The sequence below is a fragment of the Lepisosteus oculatus genome, chromosome 8 (assembly GCF_040954835.1).
Source record: "Lepisosteus oculatus isolate fLepOcu1 chromosome 8, fLepOcu1.hap2, whole genome shotgun sequence".
NCBI classification, from domain to species: domain Eukaryota; kingdom Metazoa; phylum Chordata; class Actinopteri; order Semionotiformes; family Lepisosteidae; genus Lepisosteus; species Lepisosteus oculatus.
In genome coordinates this window covers 4,987,984-5,011,949 of record NC_090703.1, presented here as the reverse complement: position 1 = coordinate 5,011,949, position 23,966 = coordinate 4,987,984, and the positions used below count along the sequence as shown (strand labels likewise).

Below are 23,966 nucleotides of genomic sequence, written 5' to 3'. Positions count from 1 at the left end.
ACATTTAAAAAGGAAGGCATAGTCATGTCCTAATAAGCTTTATCCTCCCTATTGCTAACATCACAGAGGGCTTGTTTAATTTGTGTCTTTAATGTTTTACTCCTTAGCCTCTCACTCGTCTTCCCTAGGAGGCCAGCGCATTCATTATACTGCAGTTCTCTCATTTCGCTTCGCAGCCGCACAGTCTGTAGACCACAGTGGCTCTCCTTCAGTGCCGTCGTCCTGCAAGCTTGCACCACGGCGCATTGAAAACAAAGCCGTGCCAAGTTCAAAAGTGGGAGGTTTTTTTTTATATAAGAGGGAGACGAACACCTTTGATTGCTTTCAAAAATCCTGAGGACTGGAAAAAGAAATGATATTTGGACCTTTGCTCTATCTGCAGTATAAGTGAAATTAGTTGAAAAAGAGCAGATGATGTGGAGGTCCCAGTTCATGAAGGCATAGGTATATAATAATCACATTTTCTATTTCACATTCTGTTTGCACTGAGAGAGAGAACGTAATGAACAGCATTCTACGCACTCAATAGAAGCAGTTAATTCTGACAACTATTCGTACTGTAGACATCGGGTTATTAAAAAAAAAAGTTTCTTATTTGTTGGGGTTTTTTATTTATTTTTTTGATTTTATGTTCAATAATTCATTGATTCCCAGCAGCAGGGAAGAGACAGAGATTTATAGTATGTGATTGTGTCATGTCTGGTTTTATCATGTCGATAGGGAGAAAATTGACCACAACTACAAAAGCCTATTTCTAATTCTATTTGATCACCATGGGAACTCATCAAAACAGGGGGCAGCACTGAAGTTTCATTAACAGATCATCTCTGATCTCCTGCTGTGTCCCGTCTTCATTTACTCTCTCACATATCGCCACCGCTTAGACACCAACCACCAGCCGAGGCGCGGGGACAGTAATGGCATATTTACCATTCCCTACCATCCCCCAGATTAATATTAAACTGTTAAGAGAAAATGAGAGTTTATTGATTTGTTTTAAGCCACGCATGTTCTAGCAGTGAGCGTTATTCAGATTCACTGAGTGCCAATAGATAAGTGATTTCAATAAGCAGACAAAGAAGAATGCAGTCTGCAGGCGAGAGCAAGGAGAGAGCAATGGGAAAGGCATGTTTAATCTTTCTTACAGGGCTAATCGTTACTTTTGCAATTTGGGATTGTTTGTAGGCGAATCCTTTCAGGGGATGACTGAAAGAATGAGGGATCACAACGGTAATGCTAGGGAGCAATCCGAAATGACCAGGGTTTTGCACACAACCGTCCGTGCCCAGCGGCGCACACTCCTCCGTGCCCTCCTCCACTCGATGGAAAATCAGCCGTATGTGACCAAGGGGAACAGGGGTTATTGCTTTTACAGATTTCTGCCCTGGCCTGATTTCCATTTTTAAGATAACTCGCGGTCTGCAGGAAAGCCTTCCGTAAAGAGCCGGTAATAAGTGTAATAGCCAAAATGGCCCAGTGGCTGGTTTCCTGTGGGGTTTGTGAGTCAGTCATTTGATCTTCCCTCATTCCTGCTGGGAAGGAATGTGGGATTTGCTACCAGAACCATGAGACAATTCCAATTCCTAAACCATTTTTAGACCCTTTTATCAGTAAAACCTCCATTCTAATAACGGGTCCCTGTCTCCCTCATTCAGGCGGCACTCGTAGTTAGAAAGATGTGTAAAAACTGTTTATTTAGCAAGGATATTGTGTTGGAGGCCAACAGAGCTTTTAGGCAAGATTTCTTTCTGTACTTGATTTAGATGCAGTGTGACAGTATTTATGGGTTTTAGTGCAAACTATTTCATTATACAAACATGAGGCGAATAAGGAAAGTAAAATGGCACACTTGCTGGTCAAACTATTAGGACCTCCTGTTGAAATAATGGACTGAATTTGCAGGCGCGTGAGTAAAAAATAGTGATGTGAAATAATTCATGTACTGTAGCACCTAAACACAAGGCAGGAGTGATACCAGCAGCAACTGGCCAAACCTGCAGTCACCCAGGTGTCACTGCATTTTTCAAAAAGGGCTGGAGGGGGACCTTATATTTGTGAATTGCATTTCAAAAAGGGGCTTATATTTGTGAATTGCATCTCTTCCTGGAAAAAAAAAAGGGATTAAAAGGTAAAAAAAAAAGATACGTAGAGAAGGAAATGGCTGAAGCATTTTTGATTGATAAAATATTTGGACTTGAAGTTGCTCAGATGTGTCAAGTGGTATCTTTGTTCAGTGGGTTAAGCAGCGAACGCTCAAAGTTTGCCATTTTCCTGCTCCTTTGTGAGTTGGCTTTTGGTCTTTACTGTCACCGGTTCTGAAGGTTGAAGAGAAAAGCGGTGTCAGAAAGCTGATTGGTAGCACAGAATTTTCTGAGACAATCTGAATCTCATATTCAGCTACTTTGCCACAGTGGATTAAGATGATCTAAGAGGGCTTTGAGAGCTCGATAAAATCAGGCAAGAGAGAGAAAAAGAGCACAGGGAGAATTTTTACCCTTTTTGTCCTTCGAAGTTAATTGTTAAAGTTTTTCCTCTCCGTTCTCAGTGTGTTTCTTGTAAAGTGGTTCCATTTTGTTTAAGAATTTATGGATTTTTTCCCCTCATATAGAAATGCAAATTGCCGAGAAACGGTTGAAGTTTCAGCCGCTTGTCTCATGTCTCATCATCTCTCTTGCATGTGATTGCTTCTGTCAAGGGTGATTTTTAACAAAGCTTTATTACGTTTTCACTTCGATACAGAAATGGCAAATATGAAAATTAAGATAAGATAGTTCTGAAGTGGTTTGTTGATTGATTTTCTTTTTCATTTTTATGCTTTTTGTAATGCCAAGCCCCTGTTTAAATTTAAAACTCTAGGTTACTGGAAATGCAAACATGATCCTGTTGCTCAGGAGAAATGTTCATATTGTGATATTATTTTTTTTCCAATTCACATACTGCAAGCACTTTCATGCATAAAGGACATCCATAATATCAATCGTACACTCAAGGCAAAACCAAGGATATTATGAAGCGATTTTTCCGAATCATTTTGGAGATATAATGTAAGATTAACATTGTTTGGTATGTCCTGCTATTTAATCTTGTATTAGAAATCAATAATTATATTTTTAAAAAGTTTTTTTTGAATTTACAAAACAGTGAAATAAAGTGTTCCTGTTTCATTGTGAGCTGACTTTCATTGCTATTTAATACTTTTCAAGTGATTTGCTGTTAGTTATTTAAAACACACAGTGAAGTGTACAGTACATAAGAATTGGGATCCTTGCAGTGGGATGAAAGTGTTAAATAATTGTATGTACTTAGTAGAATTACTAAAATTCAGTTATTTTGTCCTTAAAGGTAATGTTTCTGTTTGAAATCCAGATTAATACCCTGTATAACACTAGCACAATGTGGTATTGAAATGACTGACTGGTCCTCAACTAAATCTTGTCCTGCTGTCACTGCCAAGTGAAAGGTTACAGTAATCTGAGCTCTGTAACACTTGAGTGGACTTGAGAAGCTTCTTGCAGTTAATAGTTCAGTTGTGATGTATAGGGCTGTGCCAGAGCATGGAATGGAGAAGGGGTTTTACCAACAGCCATAAAAAGGAAAGAAGAAAGAAAACAGCTTACTGTATATTGAAAGAATCTACTTGAATTGTGAAATTAGAGCCCCATATACGCTGACAAATATGATAGCAAGTCCCCATGGTTTGTCGTCAATGTCATCTGTCAGTGGCCCAGCTACATCACGTAGGCAGGAGCATAATACACAATGGAAACTTTCCAAATCCTTTTAGTTTTTGTGGGCTGAATGCATTTGGTTATTAGACAAATGGAGTAAGCTTTGCAGACTTCATTTTCATTCTTGGCAGCACGCTTTTATCATAAGGCAGATAGTCATTAATTTACAGAATCAACGCTGGGAACAGCTTTTGTGATCTCATATTAAATTTTCCCCTGAATCCGCCCCTTGGCAAAAATTACTCACATCGTTAAAAAATATTTAATTAGGCTGTAGTTTATACCCAGCTCACAGGGGAAATGTTGGAATTAATATGATTTGCATGAATTCTGTTTCTCCTTTTTGCGAGTGAGATTAGTTCTGAATTCCGTTCAGGGGTCAGTGACCCAGCCAGGGACTTGTATCGGTGAAGGTCAGGCAGGTAGCGAGAGTGTCCCCTGGGTGGCTTCACTGAGAAGACAGCAGAAATTGCTTTTAATTACAGGCTACCTTAAAGCCAGTGGCTGTTGTTGTGTGAGTTTTTTCTTTTTTTTCCGCTGTGCCATTTGTTTTTGAAGCAACAGATAACCGGGAGAGCAGGCTGTGCGGGAAAGGTTATAGGCCTGAGCCTTGTGATTAGATGTTGAAAATAAAGCTCAAGACCGATACCGGTCAATCTGCGCTATATAATGCGAAGGGTTTCCATAAGAGTTTAGATTTGCCTGAATTGCCCAGGTTTATTTAGAAAGTGCCGCTCTTTAACATAACAGGTCATGCACACCAATGTAATTTACATGGCATTACTGGTCATTAACAGTGCTTTCTTGTTCCCACTCTTCCTTGACAGGCACTAGTGGAGTAAGTCTGTAATTACATGGCAAGGGTCTGTACTGGTTAATTACATCAGGTAACTAAAAGGGGTTTACAAGGCCGTTTTTCTGTAGAAACTTCACTTAATGACCAATTCATTACCATGGAATTTCTGAAGGTAGCTTGTGCCCTATAATATGAATGACAATTTACAGGAGGGGAAAATAACAGTTAAAAAAAGTCTTTAGGTTTTATGGAAATGCTTTATGCCAAGTGTTATCAATTGAGCGCTGTGTAATAAGAATCATTAATGTAAGAGTAATTATATGCTATCAAACTTATGATTTTCCATTTAGCTAATGTTAAATGCAATAATTAATTAATGCTGAACCCTAGAGCCAACATCAATTTATTTGATTAGTATATTATAAAGAGGCTCCAATATTTTAACGTTATAACATGTGGAATGAATTTAATGCTGATTTTATTTGCACAGATCAGTTCAATGAGAATTTGGACAAAAGGAACATGATTGCTCATTGTTTTTTTTCCCCTTTCTTCTTTCGGATATGTAGATGACGTATAATTTTGTTGGAAATAAAGGTGTATGATTTTTAGCATGCTTTATCGAACTATGAATTTTTTGTACAAATGTAGTTTTGTCATCTGCTGCTGTAAGTACTTAAATATATAGCTGCTTGTAGAAAAACATTGTAGAAATGTATATTATAGAAATGTTTCACTTGTTATGTACCTTTTTTCTTATACTTACTTTTTGTTCTCCAGTTTTTAGAGTGACCACTGCTTGTGTACAATGCATTGTTGGTTCACCAAAACAAATATAGTATTTCTAGTTAGGAATCATTAAGTGTAATAATTGTAAAGAATAAAATCTGAAAAGGAAGTAAAAAGTCCCTTGGGAAGCAACCAACTGTCATTGTTTTTAAAATGGCAGACTGTATACCACCTTATTTTAAATAAATTCTAGGCTGTTTCTTTAAAATCTCTCTGAAAGACATGTGTGACTACTGTGAGATGCCAGATTAATACAAATGTCAGTCCATTTTCAGTCCATTTGTTTGTTTCCAGTCAATAGTTGTGCTGCAGAATACAAGGCCACCGATATAATATACGTTGAGCATAATATACAATGCGCCTATGATTAAAGAGGGGAGTGACAGTTAACACCCCACCCCAACATTCAAACTCAGGTTTTTGTGTGGAGTCATAATGGTTAAAAATGGCATTTTGTTTGGTCGAGATGCTAAACACAGATAGTGAAATCACAAAGCTTCAGTCAGTCTGATCCATTAGGAAAAAAAAAAGGAAAAGACAGTCGGCAAACTGTCCATCATGTGATGAAATTTGACAGTAGGGATTATGGCTTTGATGGACCAGAACAGCTAATAGAACGAGCTGACATTTTTGAAACCCTGCTAATTAAGGGTTCCTTCCTTAATATTAAAATAAAGTCTCTGTCTGGCTTTTATGGTTGGAGAATCAGGTGTTTTCATTAATATATGCCAGTCAGTCTTAATAAGCATGGAGGGCAGAGGAAGTTATTATTGAGTGACCTTCTACAAAATAAGCATGTTGCTGAGGGCTCTAACCCTGCCCTGCTCAGGCTGATGAATCTCATTTACAATGCAAAATCCTCTGTAGAAATCCAAGTGTCCTTTATGCAATCACAGAGAATAATCCTTGTGTCTCTTGTAATGTCCAAAATTGCCACTTACCACAACCACTGCTATACAATGAATATTACAATCCATATTATTTTTCCGGCACATTGTCTATATTTCGGCATTTCAGAGATTAGAGGGGAAAAGAAAACGTATTGTCAAGACACTTGTGTTGAAAAGTCAGCTCATTTTAATACTGTTAAAACAGTCATCTACCGTGTTCATGAATTATAATGTACACAATAGGATTGCCGGTGCAGGCTGTGAAAAAGAGATAGCTTTACTATTTCATCTCCATTTTGAAATAGATTTTAAACCACTTTGTGTAATGTATTCACAGAAATGGCAAATTCACACTGAGGTTCTCTTTTCATTATTTGAGCTTAATCCAATTATAAATTTGAATCACCGTTTTTTCCTTCCCAGTAATCCGCCGTTCGATGCTGCTCTTGAGGTTAAAGACACTGATGTAACATGATCTCATTTTTTGGAAAAAAGAAAGAGCTTCTCTCTTACCTTTGTATTTGTGTGGATTCAGCTGTCCCTAATCTGCCTGTTAAGAAAGCCCCATTCTCACACAGGAATCTGTGCTCCCACCTCCATCCTGCCCTGCTCAAGAGACCTCTCCATTCTCCATTCTGTCTTGAGAAGTCTTGAGAAGAAAAAGAGTGAGCCTTTAGAAATTAGAGTGCCATTTTTTCCTGCATAAAACTGGAAAGGAAAAGGAAAGATACCATTTTAGGAGTTCTCAATACATGAATGACGAGCTTTTGAAAATTATCCTGGTACTTATTATACAGCGCTATGTAGTGTTTCTTTTTGAAGTTTGTTGACAGATCATAGTTTGATTAATACATTAGTACTTAAACAACACCACAAAAAGAATGGAATAACACTGAGAGTATCAAATAATGTTCTTTATTCTTTTTGTGCAGTGAAGGCGGAGGAATTTGCCAATAAAATTCAGCGTCATTTAAACAGAGCAGTAACGTCTTGCCAAATTATTTGACAAGTGGCACTAGTTAGGAAGGCAGCTGAGTCTTACTGGGCCATTAAATTGTAAGCTGTTAAATTACTGGAATACTTAACTTCCTATGGACAGATTCTCCTTTGCAATAAGTGATTTTTTTTTCTCTTTGCAGATGTCGAAGTAAGATTAGTCTTAGCACATCTCCTTTTATCACAAATAAGCGGCTTGTCATAAGCTTTATAATACATCTGTTATAAAAAAATAATAACATTAACTACTTTAATGATTTAGTGGCTTCTTAAACTGCTCTGGGGCGCAAGAAAGAGCTCAAGTTTCTGATGTTTTCCCCATTGAAGTTGAAGCTTTCATCACACAAGTTAAATGTCAGAATAATCACTGTCTCCTCCTTACACAAATTGTAAAAATGACTGGTGTTTGGATAAATATCTGCGAGAGATATTTAACTGTTTCATTCAATCAAAAATTAAGATGTTCCTGTTTTTCTTTTCTGCTAGCAATCCCGAAGAAAAGTCTCTTGCAATCAGTTTAGCAGAGTTTTTTTGTTGCTTATGTTCTCCTTTTAATGCATAAAAGTGCCATTTATCTTAACTTAACATAATGACCTTCATTTGTCTTTCAAAGCCTTAAACTGAATAACTGACTTGCTCCTCGGAGATATAACACTATATATATATACTGCAAATATCTACACTACATTTACTGTTCTATGTAAATCAAAAAATGGTCATTACAATACTTAGGAAAATAATTTGATATATGTTTTATATCCAAAGTTGAATTACTTGAATAAAATCCTGGAATAAAAATGTAAAATAAAAAGTTGATCCTGGAATAAAAAAAGCTCCTCAAATAGCTCATTTTTTCAGAAAAGCCTTTGTAAGATATGCAATATACTATAAAGCAGGTACAGTGAATTGTCTATATTATTAGCTTTGTTTAATTTCTTAATTATTGTTTCAGCTCGGAGTAGTAATTTATGAGGGACTCAATTGCTTAGGGGGATTTCACATTAAAAGGATTATTTCCTTGTAATCCCTCTGTCCCCAAAGACTGAACCTGAGCGTCGACAATTGCAGGCCAAAACATTACAATACAACGAAAATCTTGCTGTAAGCAGCAGTTAGTTTACATTCAAGAGCAGATAATTGTTGATTGCTGGATTCTGCACTGCTTCTTCCGCTCATCTTCCATGAGCAGCATCAGATTCCCTCTTATGTACAGTAAGTACCTGATGGATAGACAGTCAGCCCTCATTTCCACAAGCCTGTGCCGGTTATCCCAAGCCCAGATCTTGGCCTGACAAACAACGAAGACGTCACCCTGATTAACGCTATTTGTAAGTGTGCGGCCTGGAGTCCTGTCTCTTCTCTTGTTCAGAGGTCTTTTGGATTGTGTAGTGACAAAGTTGGACACAGCTGTGTCCTGTCGGGTATAAGACGGAGAGGTCTTGTCCAAAGGAGAGTGGAAGGATCCGCTCGGCCACAAATTGATCGCTATTGCCCGATGGGACCTCTGGAAGAGGGAAGCAGGGGGCCGGGAAGGCAAGGGGGGGAAGTGAGCGAAGGTCATCCGGTCCCCGCGCTCCTCCCTGTAATTAGGAAGCGGACCTGAATGCTAATGCCGAGCGTTGACTGTGTGTCCTGTAGGTGGAGTTGACAGGCAGCAGCGTGTTCGACTACGTCCACCCGGGAGACCACGTGGAGATGGCAGAGCAGCTGGGCATGAAGCTTCCCCCAGGACGCGGCCTGCTCTCGCAGGGCACGGCGGAGGACGGCGCCAGCTCAGCATCTTCGTCTTCGCAGTCCGAGACCCCGGAGCCAGGTGGGAATTGCGATCACAATGAGGAGGTTGGCGGGCGGGACGTTTACCAACTGATTGAGCTCTGGTGGCTGGTGTGGGGAGAATATAATCATGCCAGGATGAGATTTGGAGATTCACAGTCGACGGTCACAGTTGTTTGTGCGTGCTTTGTCCATCCTTTCTTTCTCAAGATGCTTTGTTTCCCTGAGTGGAAACCAGACCACACTGTTTCATCCCTTGACTTAGGAGCCTTGTCTGAAATGCAGTGTTTACGGCAATCATCCTCCTGCTGGTATTTAGGTACTTTTCTTTTACTTTAAATTTCTTAAAATCGAGGAAAAAAAACACATAAACTTATCATGACATTTCCGTGTTTCTCCTCCTGATGGATTTTGGTTATATTTGTGGCATGGCACAATATTCGGGTCTGGTCAAATGTGTGATGTTGCCCTTAATCATTGCAAATCACAAGCAAGTTCTTTCTTCCCGAGGTGTGAGATCTACAGTAGTTATTCCTGTTCAGTACATTCCCAAAGAGAAAGTATGAAACCAGGCAGCCAAATTAATATCCCAATTCTGTGATGACATGCTGTTGTTTTCCATTTTGAGTTCTGGTGAGACTACATACTAGATTCCTGTTAAGATTTTACTGAACTTTAAAAAGCTCTGTGCTGCCTTGTGAAGTGAGGTTTCTTTTGGAAAATGAGAGAAATTTTTCAAGAGCTTGTGGTTCCTGCTCTGTTTTTCCAGTGTTAGAACGACATAAGTTGCATGGGTTGTGAACATGCTCAGTTTTTATTTGCTGGATCCATTACTATCGTTTGCTCAAACAGACCAAGTTGTGGGCCCCGTTTTATATATATATAATATAGGGACCAGTATATTTCAGTAAGACAAAGTTATGTTAATTTTCTATGCAGAAACTGTTAATAAAGTTTTGTTTTTCTCTGAGTGGTGGTCTCAATTCAGATTTGCTCCTCTCTGGTGAGTTGGTACTCCTGCTTGAATTAGCTGCTCATTAACATCGGAATTGTACAGTGTATTATTGCCTCTGTTAAAAATGCATTCAGTTTTTGATTTATCAATCACTTTATAGTTCATCATGGACATTTTATATATTAGGTTATATGCTCTGTACCCCTAATCAGTATTGTTTATTTTTGTGTTTTATGTTTGCAATGTCATAAATATTCAGTATTGCACTTAAATCTTCAGAGCATCACAAGTTAAATATGGAGTTAGATGTGAAGATAGAATGACAGGCCAAAAGGATTTTCTCTCTCAGTGAAGAACTTGTAAGTGAAGCTACTAATTATCTTAGGAAAATCATGGTTTGTGAACATTTTTTAAAACCTCCAGGTACATGTACTGTATTGGTTAAAAACGGCTTTGAACCGCTTTCTAAATGAGGAGGGGGCATCTTCTTCATTTGGGAAAACTGGCTGCGTTTCAGTTTTTGTCGCCTGCAGCCAGTGGTCATTGGTGTGTGGGTTTCTGGCCGTCTGGAGGGCAGGGCGTGATGGGACGGGGTTGAACTGCCTTCTCAGTAATGTCAAAAACGGGGCCGAAACGGGCTGAAAAAGAAAAGCCCAGTACTGTAACATAGGCTTACCATCCTCTGAATTTAATTAGAGAAATTATAGAGAGAAGATGAAAAGAGGTGACATTCCTCATTGGAATTCCTTTCAGGGCTGTTATAGACTTTGCCTTCAGAATGTTCCCATTTTCATTGTGTTGTACTGATGATAATTTAAGTATTAGGGGAAAATCCATTTATAAATTAAACAAAATGACTTGATATCCATCAGTCCCTTAGTTCATCAAGCTGTTCAAACATGAGGAAGATTGGCTGGTCGGCCTGGGTCTTCGGAGAGCTCTGGTAATTAGATCTGCGAAGGATTTATTCTTTGCTGATTGGGGCTTTAAATTAATTGAAGTTCCACATTTGTGGTTTTGTCCTTTTTGTGCTTTTTTAGAGGAGATATTTCATACTCGTGTGTGGTAGAGTGACGGCCCAGGCAGGAGTGGTTTCCAATGTTAATTTCCTCATGAGAAGTTGAAGAATTTAATGAGCGGGACTGACATTGAGATTTATTTGTGTACACAGGGACTCATTATTGTTCCGCTGTAGTATCAGGGAAAGGGCACTGAGCAGTTTTAGGGCGAGAAGTCTTTTTTTTTAATGAAAGCCTCAAAGAACTTACAGTAGGTCTAAGAGAATGCAGTGCAGTTAGAGGGATAAATACGTTTTCATTGTGCTTTGCTGCACACTTTGCTTTTTTTTTAAATTGTAGTTTAACTTCAGCTGAATCACAGTTAGCAGGTCATCACCCAGTCTGGGCTGAGAACTTTATTTGCAATATGTTCCATCTAATATACTGTATATAAGCACCTGTCTTTGGCAAGACCTTGATATGATCATATAAATATTTACCATTACACATTTTTTTTCTTCACAGTACAAAGGAATATATGTTAAATTTATATTATATTTTACATAATTTTTGACTGTGTGTATTTTAGAGCTTTCCTTACAAAAACAAATATTTATGCTGCATTTCTGAACATTAAACAAAAAAGCTGATGGCTTCCTATTCCACCGAATGATAATTTATAAATCAGATTCAGGACTCTGCGAGCTCAAGCATATAATTACCTACATTATAAGACTTATTTATTTAAAATCATCTGTTGGTTTATTATGTATACGATGTAGTAGTTTTCTCCAGTTAATTTACTAATAGAATTCCTAACTTTAAGCTGACTTAATCTAAATCTAAATCTGTTTTGATTTTTTAACTTGTTGCAGTGTGTTTGAGCCTTAAGTTAAAGTTACGCTTATTGTGTTATATATAACATAATATATATATATATGTTTTCAGTATTTTCATTTTTTTATGAAAGTTATGTCTATGTTCACTCATTTGTATTGAGCATGCCTGGAATCCAAACGCAGCTGTGCCACATGTGTGTAAAGAAGATTGGAATTGCAAAAGGTGATCCAATTCTCTTTTCGTTGAGCCACAAATAAGCAAGCAGTCCAAGCATGTAGCAGCTACAGACCGGCTAGGAGACACGGCTACACTGTGCTGGTGGGGCTCTGTGTTTCAACTATGTATTTGTGAAGCTTCCGAAAATGAGAGTGGGGTCACCTTTTGTGTTTTTTTTTAACACTAACTAAGGGCAATTATGCCATTATCGTCTTTTTCTGCTCTAATTTATCTTTCCACGCACGACCACTCTCCCTCAATCCCCCTTCTTTTTTCTCTTTCCTCTCTGACACGCTCACAGAATCCTGGTAAGATTCAGGCAGGGAGGGGTGTAGTCCACTGGCTGTGAGCCTCAGGGCCTGTTACCTACAAGACCAGTTCAGAGCATTATTAAAGTGTGAGCATCACATCCCTGTTGAAATGGAGCAATTCTTTAAGTGGGCCTAATTTTCCACAATAAGACCCTGAGGAGTAGTTAGGTTTTCACCCCTGGCTATTACTAATTCTATACATAATTGTGCCAAAAGCCAAGATAATCAGACTAGAGGTGTTGCTGAAGGGTTTTTAATCAATCTGGGAAGTCAGAAGTGTGGCTCTTCTGTACTGTACCCACTGTTTATACATATATTGAAAACCTTCTGTTACCTGGTGCAGACAGAGACCACTGAGGGCTGAGCATACCAACACTCCTCCTATGACTACCACAGGAGCTACTGGTTACAGTGATAGCAGAATTAAAATATTAGTAAAATCTGATAATCTGCTGCTTAACTGTTTCACTTTAAAACAGTTTATCAGTTTAATCTTTATGTTTAATTTACTGTGCACATTTTCCAGTAGCAGAGAAATCTGTTTAAACAATATTATAAATGACTGAAATTTAATTTTGAATTATCCAGAGGTAAAGGGAGGCTAAATAAGGATGATTTTTTAAATTATTTTATACATCTTTTATTGTATTTTTAAAAGGCAGATTCATTTGTTGAATGTTTTGTAATTGTAACTGTGTCAATTGATTCAAGTTCATTTACTTGTATTTCATCTTAACTTTTACATCAGTCCCATGGTTATAACAGTTGTAAATCAACATTAATAGGATTTAACAGCGAGATTTCAACATGTGAAATCTTTACAGCAGGTGTAATTAGGCATCATAATTCTTTACATTAATACTGCAGTTTCAATACAGCTATTCAAATTGAATTTAAACTTTGAATGTAACCCTCATGAAATTAGTACATAAAACAGAACAGCTTTGTTAATGTGCATGTGATTTGCTAAATAAAAATGTACAGTATAATTTGATTTCTGTCATAGCATTTTAGGTCAGGTGTAATGTTATTAACATAATTTTTAAAATGTCTTTGTTGTTTTTTAATGGTCGGGGTTATTTTAATTTTTACAAAAGCAATCCCAAACAAGCAGTGAAAAACAAAGTGCTTGAAGTTCCAACCACACGTATTATTAATTTAGATCCGTGTAAAATTGTGTTGTTGCTCCGATGTGATGTGCGGTTCTGTCCCTCAAGGTTTAAGCATTATTATTTTCCATAAATTCCCACAATATCTTCAATGTACTTGCTGTTGTTATTATTATTGTGCCATAAATGTAAATGAAGAAGTAAGTTTATCTTTTTTGGCATTAAAAGAACTATGGAACAAATTTTAGTACCTCCAGCTATTAGCAACTGCTGTCGGTTGCCTCGGGTTCTATAACCCAGTGCATCCCAGTAGGTGAGACCTTTGATTTTTCCTGTTGCTTCTCTAGCTTTTAACAGACTTCAGCGGCTTGTGGCATTTGATATGCAAATCCCGATCTTTTCCACTCGCCCCAAACTTTAGTTCGTGATCAGCTGCAAAGAGTAGACTGCTCTTTGCCTGGGCTGGTAGGGACAGGGTGCCATGTTTAGCTCAATATCTTCACTCATGCAGACGCTAGCTACCAGGGTGAAATTTTGGAGGGTGCAAATATAGTGTCAGCTCCTCCATTCTTAAGCTCCTTATAATTCTGAAAGCCCCAAGGAATTTAGACTTGATGAATAACATCTATTTTAGTTGCCTCAAAAAATAAATTAAATGCTGAAGACTCCCTGAGATTAAGATTTGTTAATGTTAGAAGAGAGTCATAAAGTTTGTCCAACGAGATATTTAAATACATCGCAGATGTCTGTTTTGAGATTCCACTGAAAGCGTATTCCCTAGAAGCTTTGCATTGGAAAAAAAAATCAAACTTCCCGTTTCTCTGTTGGGTTGGAGGTCAACTGCTCGAGTGACAATAGCCTAAATGTACGCATCTAACTGAACTGGGCTTAAAGTTTGAAAGAAGACTGAAATGCATGAAGGAATGGTGGGGTGTACCTGTTGATGGAGCTGCCATACATCTGCCAAAAAGACATCCCATTACTGTCATCACATATGACATGATCAACTAAATTCAGACCCTAACCATGGCAGAATCATCCCATCAAGATACTCAAAGATAAGATGAGAGATGTTCCCCTGTACGACTTTCAGCATTCATCCATGAATATGAGCATAAACATTGGTGTTCAAGACATGAGACATGAACTGAAGAAATCAATTCTTAATATCCTTTCATCGTGATCCAGCCTGCATTCATAGTCATTTGTGTGTGAGACATGGATTCATACTGATACCTGGAACTGCACAAGAGCTGTTAATGAGTAGGCCCAACATCTTCTGGAACTGGTAATCAGCTATTTCAGGGATTCCTAATCAGGTCCATGGGACCAACACACCTGCTGGTTTTCATTCCAGATCATCTTAATTACCTCTTTGAAGCCTTAAGTAACAAGTTGCTTGATTAGAATGTTTGTTTGTTTTTCTACTCAGAAGTTTAGGATTTTATTTTACTTTTTATTTTATTTTACGCAACTGTCAAAAGGAGACCTACTGTTCAAATTAATCCAGTTATTATGTCAAGGGTTCAATCGTGTAAATGAGAGCCCTCCGTTAGAAATTGTCCGTTTGATCAAAAAGACCAGCAATGGAGCACAAGAGCAAGGGCGACCTTGGCAAAGGTGTTACTTCACTGCAGTGCTTCGTCTTGCAGGTTAACCTCTGACCCCGCAGTTCAAGCCTGGCCTCAGCAGTTTACCGTTTCGGATTTCAAAGGCACGTCTTCATGGCCCTGATGTTTGCAGATGCTGAACGCCAGAGAACAAGCTGAAAAGCTTGAATATCTCGAAGTTACACAAAGTGGAAGTTGTTTAAGTATTCTGAGGTTAATGGAAACTGTACTGAAAAGAGCTTTTTTAAAGATTTTGCTGTTAATTTACAAACATTAACAGAAATGTGCTTCACTTCATTAGAAGGGATCTCTTGCATCTTTATATTTGCTCTGTTTACCTTAATTTTGTTCCCTTTACCATACAAATCAATCTGCTATTACTTTAAACTAGAGGCATCATCAGTGTAAAATTTGAACAGTACCTTGAAAATGCAAAACATCCAATTATTGTTTACTGTTTGCTTTATCAATAAAAACCTGATTTGATTTAATCAAAGTATTATTAGATAGATCCAATGCCTCCCAGCAGATATGTCTGAAAATCAGTGTGGGTGACATATGTCCATCAAGATATTAAAAAACAGGCAGAATCCATCATTATTTCAGCTTCATTCACCTGTTCAGTCAAATATGATAAGATCTGTTCTCTGTATCTCTGAACAGAGTTTGGAGGAATTTCACATTAAACAGCTGGAGAATTTTGGTGGGCCATGCTCATGGGTTATTTAAATATTACATCCTCCCCATTTCTCCTCATTTGCATGCTATTAAGGCAAACCTAGCATTCCCAGGAAAATTAGAGAAAAGAAAATACCAAGGTGCCAAGTACAAGTGTAGTTCATGGCAAATGAACGACTTGAGTAAGAGAGACGCACATATAATCTGATACATTGCTGTGAAATACATACAATTTGAGGAGCAGAAATTGAATCACATGTATCTAAAAAACAGAGCTTTGTTAGGATTTATTTTGCGGCCACTGTAAAGGTGTAAACATGGTTGAATAATTTAGTATTTGTGCAAAACATATATGTTTGCTTGTAATAAGCACGAATGACAAATACAAAAATGTTTCCTCTGTGGCATTCCATATCTCGAACTGGTTAATCTGCTGTAAGCTACTTATGCTAATTTGAGGGGCATTAAGCCATTGGAAGGTTCAGCCAAGAGCAGTTATCTGTTAAACCTGACTGAGTGTTTTTTAGGGAAGGGAATCACATGGTAAATCATTGTGTCATTTGTCCTCTGGGTACAGACCTGTTTCTCTGCTGCTTCATCTTGCAGCTCGCTGTTATTATTATCATCTCTGAATTTTTATCACAGCTGAAAATGCTGTGTTTTTTTTCTTTCTTTCTTTTTTTTTTTGAGCTTCTCTCACTTTAAGATTTTTGAGTGCCAAACAGTTAGGTGTGGCTTGGACACTGGATATTTCAGTCACGTCTTTTGAGCAATAAGTGACTGTTCACTTCCAGTATGTTTTTAAAAACGCTACTCGTTTAGTCAAATCCTAATAATAATCATTTGGTTAGGAGAAGGAATAGTGTCTTAAAACAGTGCCGATATTAATTACATTCTGTTGTGTTTTTTTTGTTCAGAGTAACTTTGCAGGTCTTTAAAAATGAGGAGTACAGCCAATGGTGATTCCTTGTGTTTTATTGTACTTACTGTAAATATCCCTAAGGGTCCCAAAGTGCTCTGTAGGAGGGAACTTACTTCATCCACCAGTGAAGCGCAGCCCCGCCTGGATTGCATGCAGCTGCCCCACTGCACAGCAGATCAGGTGCAGAAGTACTGTAAGAAACTGCTTCAGGAGCTCAATTATGGGGGAGCTCTAGGGAGGCCAGATTGCGCAAGCCCAGGGTGGAATTTAGCCAGGACACCAAGCTTCACTTCCTTCAGCTATGGGATCTTATAATAACTAAGTAGCCAGGACCTTGGTTTGTCTTATTCCAAATTGGGCCCATCCTATACACAGTGTACTGTACTGGAGCTTTGATTCTGGGGAAGTTCTGGGAGACTGGGAATTGTGCCACTTGATGGTCATACAAAACACCACTTAGATCAGTACGTTTTTGAACTGCTTTATCTGATACAGGGTCGCGGTGGGGAGCATGTTGTGAATCAATTAACAGATTGTTTTGGCAGACATTTTCAGTTGTATGGCCGGACATAAGCCACTAATTCTGTGAATTTATAGGACCATAGTTTGCCACAGCGCTTGCCTGGACAATATGGTAGATCCACGAGTGGTTATAGAGCACGCTGAAAAAAAAAGAAACAAGTTCGCTTCATTCCATGGTTTAATCCAAGCGAAATAAATAATAAAATGGGACAGGTTCATTTCTTGCAGACTCTGCTGACACTGAGCCGCTGATTCTCATGCATTTTTATGCTCGGCTCTTTCCATACTTGAGCGCGCTCTGTTGCACAGTTTATACAGGTAGCGATCCCAGGCAGCTGCGTGCTGTCCTGGCCGCGGCTTTAGCAGAGTGACGCCCCACGGTGAATGCAGACCAGCGGAGAAGATGGATACTGCCTGCTCTCGGAGAGGCGGGTGCTCGTGTGAGGAGGGAGTCTTACACGGGCGGCAGGAGACAGGCCGCCCACCAGCAGCCTGAACTGCAACTGAATAGCTCTGCGCTTTGTGGAATGTTAACATGCAGAACCCAGAAAAGTGTAACACTCAAAACCTCAACAGGTACCATCAATAAGATGTTTTGTTGTTTGCACTGTTAAAGCTTAAAGAGTTCATGCAGTACTTGTGACTGTTGACAATGGATTAAGGCTGAATGACTCTCTGAGCAGCTGCTGTTCTGTAGAAGCCCTTTTGTATTTATATATTTACTTTGACACACTGCTTCTGGATTCCTCATTGAGCTCTGAGCCCGTACCCTGACCCGGCCTTCTGAAACTGAGCCAGTGTTTTAGCTCTCTGGCTCATTTGTCTTCATGCCTCTTCATAGCAGAGATCAGTAGGATGTAGTTAAAAAGCAAGCGAGCCCATTACAGTTTGTATATTATTCTGTGCAGTCCTATGCATGTAGAGATGGCGGATGCTTGTTAAAGCTGAGCACATTATGGCTCTTTTCTGCTCACATGACAGTAGGTCCTGATCAGCCAAATGCTGTATGCGGAACATACAGAAATTTTTAGAATTAAGTGTTGTGGGTTTTTAAAAATCTTATAAGTTCTAAAAAAATTTGCCAGGGATCTGTTTGTATTAAAAAGTGAATCTGAAATGTCTAACACACTGTTTGTCTGTGTGGTAGGCTGATGCTGCTTCCTGACTGCAGACCTGCACGACATTTGTTTTCATCCGGAATTCAGACAACTCAGTGGCCACATAAATGATCTGAAATGGTATATTGGCACCGCAAGATTATAGTTTCATAAGTGACGATGACTCTCAGAAAGCACTCAGGATGTGAAATGCGTCAGTGGAGTCGAATGGCTTTGTGCAGCTGTTCGTTTGTTTCTGTGGAGAAAAAGTTTTCTTCCAGCCCTAGCAGGGTAATGACTGTTTGTAGTCACTGTAGAGAAGAATCAAAGGAGAACATCCAACAGATAGTCCTTAAATATGCAGCAAAACAATATCAAGCTGCAGAGAGATGTATTATGTGACAAATCAATTTTGAACATCTATGAAAAGAAACACCTCAAGTAAACAGATTTACTATTCTGTGCACAGATACAGCAGCTCCACAGTTGTTTTTGTTACTGTCAGCTGCTTTATTTCTGGTTAGGCTGCACTACAGAGTAGGGTGCACTTCACTCAGGATTGCAGCTAGGTTTTGTAGCAAAGGCCACCAGGTCTAGTTAGATTACCCAACTGCCAAAGTTTTTCTTTAATGTTCATGGATCATACGGAATGCCACTGACAGGCCACTTTGGCAAAAATGTGGAAAAAATAAAGCTAAATGTACTGTACTGTAGCTTTAGAAGCAAAACTTGTGAAAAAATAAAAAAGCAGACCCTGCACTTCACAAGTAACCTGTGTGTTTTGCAGCTGTGCAGGTTTCACATTTCTCCCAGATATGACATTTTTTGTAATGATGAGTATTAATCATTAGAATCCTGAATAATAATCTTAAATAGCTCCGAGAGCCAGATGGATCTAGATGGTAGTCCAAGAAGTGCCTGGCTATTTATTTTAATCTTCTCTTCCCAGTGCTATATTATACCCCTATCCTGAGAAGGTCTATGTAGCATATCAAATGATCTTTCACACTGATCTCGTAAATATAATCTGTATTCTTCTGGAGTTGTAAGACTAAGGTTTTAAAGATAAGCTGAGATGGGCTAACAAGTTTAAAGCTAGTATTACATATTCAAGTGCTCAAGTAAGGAGATCTAGGTTTTTCTTTTTTTTTGTAATTTAGGCTGTGATCACATTTAAGTTGCGGTCTCCAGTCGGGGCTTAGCATTCACTGAAGCATATGCCCCTGGCAATAAGAGGAATGGACTGGGAGGCATTTAAACAAGTAACATCTGACATTTCTTAAAGCCTAAGCATTCCCAGCCTCTCTCGGTGCAGGAGTTTCCAGCTCGCTAAAGCGATTCGGTTGCATAGCAGACAGGATGTGACAGCTCACCGGTTTTGTCGCTGTGTTGCTCCCCGTATGAATTACATTCCTGCTTATTTAGAACTTCCAAGCTGCAGGTTGGGATGAGGCATGGCTGCTGTTTTTGTAAGTGCTGTTACATGCTTCATTTGACAAAGTTACATGCTATCTGTACACCCTGAAGCCACATCATTTGTTTATTTGCTTTATCAAATCACAGTCATGTATACAGCTTACAAAAACCATTTTCCAGCCCAGACGTATGTCGCTGAATGCTTCATTATTTACATTATTTACTGCACAGTTTATTTCTATATCCCAGCTTCAGATGATCCATTTTGCTCTTATTGCTCAATTTGCTCTTATTAATCTCTCAATGTGGATATCTGGGAGATTAAATATAGTCAAATATTTACATATATCTGTAAATAACGGTAAAAACACCAGATCAATCTAATCAAGACATTTTGTGTCTTGTTCTTTTTATGGTTCTAATTAGACCGATAACCGTGCAGAAAAAATGGCGGTGATTCTTCCTTCATACAAGGCCACCTGTTTTGATTGGCGGCGTGTGCAATCTTCTGATACAGAAGAGGAAAACACAGCAGCCGCAGCGCAGTGCCTGTGATTGCTGTGCATTAGCAGGAACCTCTCCCGAGCGAGGAGGGAAGGGGAATGAGCCGGGGCTGATGACCTCAACCTGTTCTTCTAAATCTGGGTCAGGCAGGTGAGCCCCCTCCTGAAGCCCCTTGCCAGCCCAGCTCCCTCAGCACCTGCCTTCCTTCACCTTCCCTCTCCGCAGCATGCTGAATGTCAGGCAGGGGGAAGAGTGAATTTTATATTAGCCTTCGGAGAGGTATTTGGGGAACTGTTAATAATGTCACTTGAGCAATTGGCCAAAACCCAGCCGAGGTCTTCTGAGAGCCCTTCTGGCTGAAATACGTCCAGGCTGCCTGGCTTGGGCTGCGGCTGTGTCTGCTGGTGTCTGCGGGGCTGAGAGGAGGCCTGATGTCATCAGGAAAGCAAGAGCAGCAGCAGGTGCGGCTCTATTTTTAGATCTTTACCTGCACTCGTTCAGTGGGTTCTGTTTCTTTCCGAGCCTGGGACCGCGCGCAGCTGTGAGTCTGAGGCATCTGAGGCACGGGATTCGATTTGTTGTTTTTGTTTTGCCATCATTCACTTCACCTTTGCGTTTCTACATGACATGCAGCCATGTTGTATATCCAGGTAAAAAAAAAAAACAGGAAGAAATAGTAAGAGAATGCATTTTCTGATAATTAACCTTCATGTGATTCATTAATCTTCATAATACTCCTCTCGTCTCACGGACACAAATCAAAGCACTCTCTCTGCCTGTATGTTAGAACCATTTGGATTTATTTATTTGTTTTTAAATGACCGTTTCTGGACATTTGTATCAATGAAACACAGTTAATTTCGGCCCGTAGGACAGAGTACTGTAGTGGAGGCTTTTAGGTATTTAACAAATTAGATCATGCCTGCGGTTGCCATTTTCACTCTTGGGTAGTCACTTACCTTAGGGGGTCAATGCAGAATGTTTTTAGAACAGAACGCGTCGTTCATTTATGTGCTAACTGTTCAAACCATTGGAAATAACAACAAATGCCTTTGAATGTAGTAGGCCTTGCTATCCACCTGCCATTGAGAATGATATTCATTCCGGTCAGTATCAACTGACAACAGTTTGACACTCTGGGTCAGTATAGGGCGGTGCAGTGGCTCTGTGGCTCAGGATCGGCACCTGTGGCTGGAAGCTTGCCCATTCAAATCCTGTAGCCGGCAGAGGAATCCTACTCTGTTGGGCCCTTGAGCAAGGCCCTTAACCCCAGCTGCTCCAGGGGCGCCGTATAAATGGCTGACCCTGCTCTCTGACCCCCAGCTTCTCTCCCTGTCTGTGTCTCATGGAGAGCAAGCTGGGGTATGCGAAAAGACAAATTCCTGATCCAAGAAATTAGGAATGAAAGTGGAAAAGTAGAAAGTGGCTTTATTGGCCACTTTATATGGCCAATAAAGTGATCTTTTATTAGCCAGGAAGCCAGTGTAAGCTTCCCCATATGAAGTAATTGTGCTGCATTAACGAGCCCAGCCACAGAGGGCGCTCTCCTAGCCTCAGCTGGCAGGACGGAACTGAGCATGTGCAGGAAATACCAGCTCCAGGGAGAGCTCTGGGTTTTGTAGCACCTGAGGCTGCCAGTCCGGAAATCGCTGTTAGAGGCTCTTCAGGTATAAGGGCATGTTTCATTTCTTCGTTACAGAAATTACAGAAATTTACAGAAATACAGAAATTACTCCCATGGTGCTGAAGAAGCTTTTGTTTTTAGAGATTGTGTGCTGAACACTATGTTTTGTTCTTTATAATCAATGGTATTAAGTATAAATTGCTATCATTGGTGACTATGCCACTTACTATCTAGCCAGAATACAATAAGTTTTGCCTATTTTATATATACTGTACTTGTAGAAACATAAGCCTGTGTCTTCTTACCTGTTGAAACCTCAGGCCCCAGTCAGTTGTAGGCTCTGCTGAAGATTCATCTTATTTTTCACTCTTCAAAATATATTCCAGGAAAAAAAAAGGGAAAAGTAAAAAAGGTTGTTAAAAACAACCTTCATTTACTTCCAAATTTGAACCTATTGATTGTACAACAAAAAATATATTTTGATGTGTGTAGCTCTTGTACATATGTCATGGGAATATGAATGTTAATTATTTCTGGCCATTTCAAAACGCTAGAAGGCAGAACCATCTAAACACAAATCTAATTCCATTTTGCATATGTAAAGTCAAAGTTAGCAGAAGTCTTTTTAGCATTGTGAATTGGCCAGGGATAATTAATGCTTCCATTCCCATAATTCATAGTGACTGTTTGGTCTAAAAAGGCACCGCAGCCCAGAAAGTTGCTCCTTTACAGATAAATGTCAAGTTTGTAGCTTTAGGATGTCTTCCAAATACTAAATGAGGAATAGCTGGAGTATAAAAGTGTCACACTTTGCACAGTGTTGCTATCAATAATCATATAAAAAAGTTAATTCTTTATCCAAGTCATTTTGCCAGCATAGCAGGGCCATCTTCTTTGGAGGTAATGTTTCATAATTTTCCGTAAATAATGATGTCCGAGAAGAAATTGCGCTAGTTGAACGCTGGTTAATTTGCCACACGTAAAAAAAAGCTTGCCAATCATTAAAGTTCCTATCACTTCATCAGATAGATTCTCTGTCAGTTGTATTGGCGGTGCTTTTGATAAACCTGCTGTGTACAGGATCTAGAAATAAACGACTACCCTGATCACTAAGACAAATGTTTTTTAATCTTCTAATGCGTTCATTTATCCTAAGCTTTAATCTTAGCCCTACATTAAGCCTCTTGCAAGGCATAACCTCATTTATAAATATCCATCATTGGCAGCTGAGTTTCATAAATTGGTTGAGTAGAGAGATGAGCACCAAATGGCCCTTCTGACTTTCTTCCCCATCATCATCTTCTTCAAATTCTCCTTCCTCTTCCTCCATAATACAGATGTCACACTGGGGGTCCTCTATCTGTTGTATTTAGTGAGGATGCTAAAATCCTTTTAGTTAAATTAGTTGATTTTTTTGTCTTTCTGACATACTGTATTGTGAGGGGCCGTAGAAATGTTATTTCTCAATTTTGCCTTGGAATATCACCCCTAGTTTTCTGATTATTGATTAGCTAAGGCATAGCTGTGAAATTGTCCCACATAATTTTGCCAGCAATGGTAAGAAAAAAATAAGTGATTTGTTTCAGTAAATGTCATTGTTGTCTTGTATCGGTGCACAGTATATTTTCACTTTTGTGGGGAAAAAAATATCTTTGTCTCTTATTGTGTACTCCTGTGCACGGACGAGAATTCACTGCACATTCGTTGATGTTTGCACTTGTTAAAAAAAGCTGACAACGAACAAAGCAATTATTTAGACAGCTGACATTTAAACTAGTTTGAACATAATTATACAGGTGCAGCCAATTACGTTACAGAGCCATTGTGTGGATATTAGAAATCTTTGGCACGGTGTTTGAACTGAACAGAAAGATAACAGAGAACTGATGTAAACTTGCAGAAAAAAATCATTCCTCACTCACCTCCTGCATGAGTAAAAATAATTTATAAAGCTTTTGAAATTACTAAATACTCCCCATCGTCCCTGGTCTTTATGCGTGCACTAAAAAACCTGTGGTAAAATACGCAAATGGACCTGAGAGAGCTACAAAGAAAATAATGACAGCTTAGTGGGACTAAAAGATTGTGAATTCTGTCAAGAGAAAGTGCAAGATCACTTGAAAAGAAGACATAGGAGCTTTGAAAGACAAAGACGGGATCAAGCAGTCTCTAGACTATTAGAAGCCAGTTGT

General features: G+C 39.0%; 1 protein-coding gene across 4 annotated transcripts in view; it reads left to right on the top strand.

Moving 5' to 3' along the window:
- The window catches only part of LOC102683864 (neuronal PAS domain-containing protein 3), a 279,046-nt gene that overhangs the window by 215,925 nt on the left and 39,155 nt on the right, over positions 1-23,966 (top strand). For all 4 annotated transcript variants that reach the window (XM_015350527.2, XM_015350531.2, XM_015350529.2 and 1 more), the window contains one exon: positions 8,838-9,012. In XM_015350527.2, the coding sequence (XP_015206013.2) occupies positions 8,838-9,012 (175 nt within the window). The remainder of the gene's footprint in view (positions 1-8,837; positions 9,013-23,966) is intronic.